The 10,435-nt window shown below is 34.8% G+C and overlaps 1 protein-coding gene across 3 annotated transcripts; it reads right to left on the reverse strand.

Annotated features, from left to right (window-relative positions):
* Window positions 1-1,691: 1,691 nt before the first annotated feature.
* Window positions 1,692-9,405, reverse strand: LOC131595207 (kinesin-like protein KIN-13A). 3 transcript variants are annotated; one of them, XM_058867503.1, is made up of 13 exons: window positions 9,106-9,405; window positions 8,735-8,983; window positions 8,095-8,316; window positions 7,369-7,557; window positions 6,817-6,921; window positions 6,463-6,540; window positions 6,210-6,291; window positions 5,429-5,591; window positions 4,676-5,005; window positions 3,217-3,435; window positions 2,484-3,123; window positions 2,320-2,385; window positions 1,692-2,073 (listed from the first exon to the last, which is right to left on the reverse strand). In XM_058867503.1, the coding sequence occupies exons 2-13, from the start codon at window positions 8,930-8,932 to the stop codon at window positions 1,888-1,890; spliced, it is 2,478 nt and encodes an 825-aa protein (XP_058723486.1). In that variant the 5' UTR covers window positions 8,933-8,983; window positions 9,106-9,405; the 3' UTR covers window positions 1,692-1,887. The 3 variants fall into 3 exon arrangements, with proteins under 3 accessions (XP_058723486.1, XP_058723487.1, XP_058723485.1); XM_058867504.1 differs by having other exon boundaries at window positions 8,735-8,997; XM_058867502.1 differs by having other exon boundaries at window positions 8,735-9,000.
* Between the last annotated feature and the right edge of the window lie 1,030 nt (window positions 9,406-10,435).

The raw sequence follows: 10,435 nt of genomic DNA on the forward strand, positions 1-10,435 counted from the left end.
AAGATCAGTTTCAGAAAAAAAAAGCTATCATTGGACATAAGAGACACCTCAATACCTAGGAAGTAGTCAATGTTGTCTAATTGTTAGAGAGAAAATTGAGCATGTAACTTTGAGAATATGTTTTGAATATGGGGATGTAAATTATTTGTGACAATAGTGTCATCTACCTAGAATAACATGAATATGGAGTAGGTAGGTGTTGTAATTGTGAAAAGAGATGGATCACACTTGTTTGAAAGCCAAAGCTATGCAAGATATTGAGAAGTCTCGCAAACTCGGCCCTAGGTGCTTGTTTTTGGTATTAACAACTCTGTTTAGTTTGCAAACAAGTGATATGTCCGAATTGAGGAATTCAGGTAGTTGTTACATATATACTTTTTCTTCAAGCAATCTATTTAGGAATGCATTGTTGATATCCAATTGAGTGATGTGCCATTGTCTAGAAATAACAAGAGTGAGATATCAAAAATTGGATATCAACAACAATGAATTGAGTTTGTGTAATAGGCTTCACTACAGGAGAAAATGTCTCTCAAAAGTCAAAACCTTGTTGTTGATAAAATCCATTTGCCACAAACTTAGTTTTATATTTTAGAACAGAGCCATGCGGGCTTTGTTTGTTTCTAAAAACCGACTTGCAATCAATAGCACTTCGATTTAGTGGGAGAGGAGTCAGAGTCCATGTATTATCGTTGAGTAGAGTTGTGTACTCATCTATCTTGCATAGCTGAATGCCACTTAGGATTCTTGAGTGCTAACTAGTAGACACATGTTCAAGTTAGTGAGGAGAAGGGTGGGATTGAGTCTTGGTTGAGCTATGCTTTGTTTGGCTATAGAAGTCATGGAATGAGTATTTTGTTGGTGAATTATGTATGATTGAGGACAGGAGAGGAAGCAGGAGAGGTGTGTATAGTAGTTGAAGAAGGGGTGACCTCATTTGAATTTGTGAATGTGAATCAAACTAGTGTGGTTATGTTGGTATTAGAATGTGTGGGTAAAATTGCAGTTGGAGTTTGCTTGGATGACAAGTTTGCATATTGGTTAGAAGAGAAAGGTTAAGCACTTGTATGTGGTGATGAGAGGGAGTTATCAAGATAGCTGGAATGAGGGGAGGTATGTAGTGATGCGTTTTGAAAATATGATGAGGGGAAGAGAACTGATAAAATGGCAGTTCTAGTTGAGAAAGATGAGGTTGAGGGAAACATGATGGAATAAGGAAACCTTAGTTCATTGAATATGACATTCCTGGAGATGTATATTCTCCAATCACTTGCCATACACTTGTAGCCTTTATGGTTAAATGAATAGCCTAGAAACATACAATCTCGAGTGATAAGCAAATTTGTATCTTAAGAAATTTATAATCTGAAACAGTTTATGTAAAGCAAAACAGGGGGAGGTCATGGCTTGTGTAACGATATTAATAAGGTACTCCATGTTATAGTTTGAAATGCATGATCACAAAAATTTAGTGGTAGGTTATGAGAGTGAGTCCAGTTTCCATCCCATGATGATTATGTTTCCTCTCAACTAAACTATAAACTATTTTGATGGTGTGTGTGTGAGGACTCCATCAATTTGAGCTGATTTAACTATTGTGTTGAATTGAGTTGTATTAAATGCGATGAATATGTTTTGTTTTTGCAGCCTCATTGAGTTCTAATTTGATTTAGCACTTTAAAAACATTAAATTTTGAGGGGATAACCTACATAGAATATTTATGGCAATTTTGCAAAGGCCTGACATGGCTAAAATATCACATATGAGTATATACATGTAGGTAACTTTAATTATATGTATCCAACATCATTAGATATCAAATATGCAAATACAGATCACAATTCACAAGACACTTACAATAAGAGAAACCAAATCTCTTGGATCTCTTATTGACGGGAGACTCTTTTTCTACTTAGAATCTCCTGCTCTTTTAGTCGATGTTGGAATCTTGCAAGGCGAGCTTGGAGACCCACTAGACTAGCTGCTTTGCGAGAAAGCACAAAACTCAATTGGGCTACATAGTTGTCAATACGGCTTCCTGGTTGGTCCACTTCTGCCAAGAGTTTCATTTCCTGAAAAAGTAAAAGCAATACATGATGAGTGAGCACAAACCAATAGCAAATATAAGTTATCTGTAATTTTAAGACTCTACTAATTTTTCTTATCAGTACAAAAGTTTTATTAATTAATTGAAAACTTGAAAAGCACATTAAAAGAAACTGTGGCACAAAAACTCAAGTTGTGAAGTGACCTAACAAGCAATTATGAATCTAATATTGATGTGCAGCCTAAAAAAGAAAAAGCAAGTAACAACTTACTTCGCGTACAATCTCCATTGTGTCCTCAATTTCTTTCCTATGAGCAGCAATCAGTGCTTCTTCCTCCTGCAAAAGTACAATAATGAAATTAGAAAGATAACTTATACTGGTTTTTATACAATGGAAAGCTGGTAAAGGTCATTAATTATACATATTTTACAAACCTCAAGTACTGCATTTATATTTCCAACAGGAGTGGATTCTGCTTCGTAAAGCCTAGATCCAGCGGTAACAGTATTGTGATTCCCTGTGGTCTGCTGCTTAGGGCTAGTAGTCGAGGGATCGGATCCATTGTTATCCTTTTTCATCAAGTTTGTAGGCCTTTCGGACCTTTCATCTTTAGAACCTTTTCTGCGTGGGGGAGACACCTTTTGCACTTTCTCATCTGAATCATTTCGTGAGTAAGAGTTCGTCTTTGGACTGGAAGAATCATTATAGGAGTTCTTCATTTCAAACCTCTCCATAGAAGCAGAAGTAATGCTTTTTTCTTCTCTCCCATTTGATAGGTAATTTGAAGAAATACCAGAAGTAACGTCTTTTTCTTCTCGCCCATTTGATAGGTAATTTGAAGAAATACTAGGTATCTGTTTGTCAGCAATAGCAGCAGAACGATACATAGTATTCTCCATTTCAAATGGTTTCCTGCCCAAATCCATTGGTTTCTCTAGGCGTGGCTTACTAAAATCCTCTGTACGGTCACTAGCTGGAAGGGTTGATGTAGACGAAACGTCCTTATTAGTTTGTGGTGCACAATTGGGGATCGGGTCTTTTCTAGGATTTCCACTTTTGGAAAGACTTTTAACTCTGTTCACATTAAGATGAAACATTTAGTACCTGCAAACATGAACACCATTGAAAGAACAGATGCACTGAGCGTATAATACCTAAACTACGTACCGATCAGCATATCTCAGGGTGTTAAGCGTGTGTTCACAAGACCCAGCACCAGGAGATATACAAGAGATCATAACAGTTTTAGAGTTGCCTACAAAAGAGTCCCGCAGCACTTCTGTAAGTTTGCTTCCCCGGAACGGAATATGGATCTGGTCATTGTCTAAAGCCCGAATGCATTCCTTTAAAGCTAAAAGGCTCTTGTTGATTTCGGCTCCTTCTATCCTATGGTAGAGATACAACAATTGCAGAGTAAATTTCTTTTATTTTTATAACACACAGAAAGTGTTTGATCTGAGCAATTAAAATTTACTTGAGGGAGGGAGGGATTGTAGTATTATTTTCAGCAGTTAACTCAAAACATAGTGAAATTTCAACAACAAATAGCCAAGATTTATATTTATAAAGTAATCTCCCATTATTATAACAATATGTGTAAATAGATAATACTCAGTTATTAAATATAGTTGAGTTTAAAAAACATTAAAGCAATAATTCAAAATTCTAAGACAGATAGCAAAAATATACATACATAAAACTGGTAGCTACTATGAAAAGCTTTTAAGTTTTCTTTTCCTCATGAAATATTAACTAGCAAACAGAATCAGTACAAGTAAATTAGATGGTTTCATGATAAGCCTGTTACACAGAAGAGGAAGAGATTGGACATTTAACTAAAGGCCTCTGCATGTCTATGAAAGAAGACACAAGGATTTAGCACATCAAAAAGAGCTAGTGGGAGGGGAGCCATGTGTGCATTTGGTGGAAAGTGAAGGAAAAAAAGAAATGCCACATGGCAGAGTGGGTGGTGACTGGTGAGAAAACTGAGAGCATACTAAAATAAGGAATTGAAAGGGAGAAGGCTGAATATAAGAGGAGGGTGAGTAACAGAAAGAATATCAAGAAAATAGTGAACGGAATATTTTATTGTCCATTTAGTTTTCCATTCCTGCAAAGGAGTATATAATAACTCCATCCACAATCCATTTCTTCTGTTTGCTCATATATACTCAATGTAACTGTGATTTGTTCTGTTTAAACATTTTCAGTGTTAATATCGTTCCTAATTTCGTTCTCTCCAGGTTGGGTCCTAACATTTCATTACCTTTGTCAACTAATAATCTAATATGCTTTATATTTATTACCTTAGCTCTTATTTTTAAGATAGTCCAGGCAATATTGAGTAAAAAGGGCTAAACAAAAAGGAAAAGAGAGCTCTTGTCAGGTCTTTAGAGCTTTCCCGTTTTCAATAGTGATTCAACTTTATACTATGTGCCCTAGACGGCTAAAATAGTCAGCTTATGCACCAAACTAAAAAAATGTGTTGTAAATTTAAGATTAAGTGTTAAAAAATATTCATGGATGAAACATTCTAGAAAGAACCATCATGCAGTTCACTTTAAGGAGCTTAAAATACCGTCAAGCAGCTCAAAATATTATGCAAAGGATTTGAATGTAGAAGTACCGTGTTTGACGATCATTATCAGTAGTGTCAGCACCTCTTTCACTTCCAGCAAGATCAATAAAAGATATTTTCCCCACAACCTTCCCACTTTTTGCCTCATTTACATCAGTGTTTCGCTTGCCCTCTTTCACCTCATTGTGCTTCTTTACAACCAATTGTAAGATAGCATGCGACCTGGAGGACTCCTCGTTAGCACCCGTGGATCCTGTACTTCTTGAAGCACTTCCCTTTTCAATGAAGTCTTTGACAATTTGAACGTCAAAAACTTCAAATTCTTGCAATCCTACAATACAAACTTGCTGCCGTCCATCTTCCCTCATGCAAAGTTTTCTATTCATAACATATTAAACCACCATTCATCAGTAAGCAAACATAGCACACACCAAAGAACAAATAAAACATGGAGGTTGAAGCATTGAGTAAGCAAGATGACATTTGTAAATGTATATTAATTGAGATAGCTAGATATTTCATTCCAGTACAGTGAAAAACAGAAATAAATTAATGCTTGATGTGGGATAAAATTAAGTAGCAATGCTTGATATTATAACAAATATTTATTTCAGCAGCTGAATCCTTAGTGAAGAAATAAAACATATTGTCTCATAATTAAAGCAAAGCACTTAGACCAAAGGCAACCATAATGGCTCAAGGACAAACTACTGCAACATCATCAACTAATACATTAAAATAGTATACCCAATATGTTCGTATAAGAGATCATGATGGGTGGATTATGAAAGAAATACCAACCTTCTGTCACTAAGAAGATCAAATAGCTTTCCACCATATATCTCAAAGTAGCTAAGCCACAATTTATATTTCTGATTCCGGTAAACTGGCTGATGCAACTGTCGAACAAGGTCTTCTGCAGCTCTGAGCGGTAAAGGTTGCATTGTGTATGTTTTGCCACTTCCTGAAAATAAAGATTAAGTGGCTGTCTGAGGATCAGGACATCAATGGAACGTGGTGCCAACATTTATGTAGTTAGTATTTTGTTGGGGGTCAGGACTTAACCCTCTCCCTCCATGTCACTCCTATTCTTAACTCTCCCACCCCAACTACCAAGCCAACTTTATAACTCCCCAACAATTACACATTCAGTTTCATGAAAAAAAGATGCAAGATTTTCAGGATACACGGTAAATCTTCAATTTCATGCATCAAATATCCTTCCCACTCACTCAGCACAAGTATTTTACATAGTACGAATACTGTTATTAAATGCTAAATATCTAGACCTATATCACACATACCAGCCAGAACCAACTCAACAACATGATCCACACAGAAAAAATAAAAATTAATAGACAAGCATCAATATCTTTCATTGTTCAATAAATAGATAAGCACTGACACTATGAAGAACCAGTAGCAAATGTTACACGATGTATAAATAAACTAGCAAAGTTCAAACACCAAAAAAATCGCATAAATATGTCATATTAAAGAACTAAACATTTTAATATGCAAAACTGGAGAATAATGATAATTTGGTACAGGTATGATAATAACAGCAAATAAAATTTCTCACCTGTCTGACCGTAAGCAAAACAGGTAGCTTTGGTTCGTTCGAAAATTGTAGGAATAATTGGTTCAACTGTAGCTCGGTATACCTGTTATTTATTATAAACCAATCATGCCTTAAATCAAAACCAAGATAACTTTCATAAAGCTTAGGTATCATGAAAGATGAGCAAGTAGATGGTGTGAATACAAGTGAAACAAGTTACTAACATATTAGTAAACAATAGTGAAGTTCGATCTTTGGATAAGAGATGCCTTACTTCATCATTAGTAACATGCTCATCAAGAACGGCATCAAAACAAAACTCATGCTTGTCCACATAAGCTGTCAGATCAACCTGTCAAGATCAAACAAACATTCAGATCTTTGGGCAGTAAATAACAATGAAAACATTACGATTACATGTGTGTGTGTGTGTGTATATATATATATATATATATATATATATATATATATATATATATATATATATATATATATATATATATGTACATATATATACATATACATATATATACATATGTATATATGTACATATGTATATATGTACATATACATATATGTACATATACATATATGTATAATAGAGCTCTGGTCCAATATCAAAGCAAACCTTTAGCTTAGGTTCATAAACTGTCAAATGAGCATTGTCAGATACCGTTACAGCATCATCCTCTTTCTTAGCAAGCTCTTTCTTGTTTAAAGGCCTTTTACGTACCTACAACATGCATTAGAATTTTTTTAACATAATGACAAATATCACCTGAATGCTAGTGAATTAAAAGGGCATTTTAACTATCAAGAATCTCAAGTATAGTAGGTAAGAATAAATTTAAAAGTATGAATTCAAAGAAAAACATCTGAGAGGATAAATGCTTAAAATTATAATGAATGTGTAAATTGTAGTTAGTTCATGTAGAATCGTAAAGTACATTTTCTAAGAGAAAAAAGTTTCAGATTATAAATATAATATGTATAAATATTTTGAAGGAATTTAAAAATAAAACTGAGAATAGTGTGTTATCCTTTATTTATTTGTTTATTCATTTATTTGTAGGGGGGGTATACTACGTGATTAAGCCAACTAAAGGAAGAAGAGAAAGGAAAGAAATCACATAAAGTCTGAAGTTGTGCATGCATACAGGTGTCTATAAAATTGACATACCACGACTTTAATTTTGGCGACATTATTCTCCCTTGTGCTATTCTCTTTTTCATTCATAGGTAAATTAATTGATGTGTCAACATCTGCTTCTTTTTCAAGCTTGCTGTTAGTTGGATAGAAATCATCTCCAGATGCTCTAGTATCTCCAGGTATGATGGGTGATGGTTCGAAAGGTTCTGAAATCATATGCTGAAAAAAAAGGGGGGGATTAGAGTTACATGTATTACAACAAATACTGATTACTGACTATTACCACAAGAAAGTTAAGCTGAATGCAGAACAATAAGGGATCATAAATATTCCATTTGACATGAAAAGAAACTGATTGAAACAGAAGTGCCGAGTGTTCATATATTTCAGATCCAAGATTGATGTGTAATTCTTGGTTATATAACCTTTCAACATTGCGAACAAAAAATTGTTGTCTCAAATGGTATAGCTGGTTATAAAACGTTTCAGGACACACTGCTCTTAGTCACTAGTTAATCTCATTCGATACATATATAACAACGACACTACAAGCTGAACATATTCCTTTATAATATTCTTAGAATGTGTGAGTTGGGTCAAACTCAACCCTACAAAACCGGCCGGTAGGGTGAGGATTGCACTCACTTATAAGCACATGCTCAGACCATATATTGTCCGATGTGAGACTCTAAACAAATATGCAGGAAATTAGCCAAACAAACCCTACATTATAATAAAACTGAATCATATTCATACCTCCGACAAAAGCCCTATGTCATCCATGGCATGAAGATCCAAAAGCCCAGCTCCAAAATCCCCTCTGAACTCAGGTGAATAAAACCCATCTGATGCTGCCACTCCACCCAAAGTTTGAGTATTGGGCGGATACAGCTCCGAACCAGATTCCCCATTAAAATTGAGGTTTCTCATTAATTTCAAAAGCCTCTGCTTCTCTTCAGCAGACTGTGCTCCATAACCCTATCCATATAAAATATCCATCTAAACTATAAAATCAATTCATATACTATCATAAAGAAAATGTACTCAACTATTGACAAATTTGACTCCATTACACTCAAATGTAAGCCTCTAACAAAAAAAACACAGTGGCATACATAATTATCCCTCAAATTATAATTTCAGTTTAAACACGAAGTAAAGTTTATACAGAAATAAAAGACAGACGGACAACAAACTGCGCCGCTACAGAAATAACTCAAACTCCAATTTCACAAAGCATATAATACACATATAATCTCATAAGCCAGTGCAACAAATTTTAAATCACTCAAAGGCTAAATAATAATAATAATAATGAGAATAATAATAATACAAAGTCAGAGCAAAAAATACAATACATAAGATGTTTCTATCTTTGGAAGAGAAGCGAGGATACCTGCATTAGAAGGTTAGGGAAGAGGCGATGATCAATGCCAGATGAGGCAATTGGAGAGCCAAGATGCTGCAAGCCGGCTGACTGAAGCCACCGCGCCATAACGGCTTCTCCGGCATCAGTGGATGAACTTTGCAGGGAGCCGCCGGCAGCTTGATCATAGATAGCAGCCGCTGCTGCGGCATTACCCTGTGGCGGCATCTGGCCAGCCACGTGGCGCTGGGAACGTCGTTGAGGCGCCAATTTTAAGATCTGTTACACACGCGCTTCTTAACACAGAATCATCATGTATAGAAAAAATTAATTCACAAAAAAAAATCTACGAAAATTGAAAGAAATTAAACGACGAAGAAAACGAAAACAACGAAACTCACCAGAAGAACATGAAAGTGAGAAGAAACCGAATCGGAGAAAGTGAACAGAGAATTTCAGGCGCTCGAGATTTTCAATTCAGATCTGAAAACGATAGCGATGATGCTGAAACTGAATTTTCCGATGCGTGACACCGCAAAATGGCGTTTGATTTTGTTCGTTTCCGGTGAAGAGAGAGCGAAGCGTGCGAAAGGTTTTTGGGTTCGAATACGAAACAGAGGAAGAAAATGAAATACAGAGTTTTGAGATTAATTAAAGATTTGTTGAGATTTAATCGTTGTAATGATTAATCATAATCCTCACATTTTCAAAACCTGTATAAAACGGCTATGACTTCATTGAAGTCCAACGAACCAACTAACTAGTTGTGAAAAGACTAATATGCCCTTAGCGTCCCTCGTAACGTAAACTAACAATGACGTATGCTAAATTGGACATTATGAATTAAACAAACGCCAAATTCTTCATTTAATTAAAAAAAATTGGTCTTAATTCTTCACCGGTTTAAAAAACTGATAAAACTATTTTCTTTTTCATGTGTTTCTTTCGCCATACATATTTGTTGTAATTTTTTTCAGTGAAAAAAGAAAAAGAAAAAGAAAAAAAATAAAGCAGAATTTTTTTTAGAAAATAAAGTTTTACTAATATTTAGTAAGTGAATGATGATTTTAACAAGAGGTTATGTAAAATATCGATACACGCATTATTATAAGTTTCAGTTTCATGTTTTGCTATGTAGTCAACAAAAACATTTTTCTTTTTTAAGAGTATGAAATATTTGAACTCGTTATTTCTTATATAGAAATTGTTTAATAGACTTTGAGATAAGCTCAATAGAAAAGTAGGAGTTAGAATAACACATCAATTATTTGATGCCAAGTTCTCAAGTCATACACAAACTATGATATAACTTCATCAGTTCGGCATGAAGGATGTAGGAATAACCAATATTACCAGCAAAACCATAAACCCAAACATATCAATATTTCGAATTAATCCACCAAAACCAGAGATGTTTGAATTATCGAGGGTACTGCCATTAACATTCAAATTTATATTACTACCTTTGTGTGCATTCCACGTGATCGCTCTCGTTGGATGAGACACTGTGCTTGAGAAAATATTTAGTTAACATATTAGCATAATTCACTGTGATGAGTTTTAAAATATAGGAAGACGCCACTTCATTCGCAAGACACAGTTTGTTCCTAGCACGCCACAACCACCAACAAGCAACCAAAAAGATAGAGTCTCGCCATTTATACCATATTTAATTCAATCATATAAATTATCCCGTTGGAAGATTAATGGATCCAAGAAGCCAATAGATCT

The sequence above is a fragment of the Vicia villosa genome, linkage group LG4 (genome assembly GCF_029867415.1).
Source record: "Vicia villosa cultivar HV-30 ecotype Madison, WI linkage group LG4, Vvil1.0, whole genome shotgun sequence".
In the NCBI taxonomy this organism is placed as follows: Eukaryota; Viridiplantae; Streptophyta; class Magnoliopsida; order Fabales; family Fabaceae; genus Vicia; species Vicia villosa.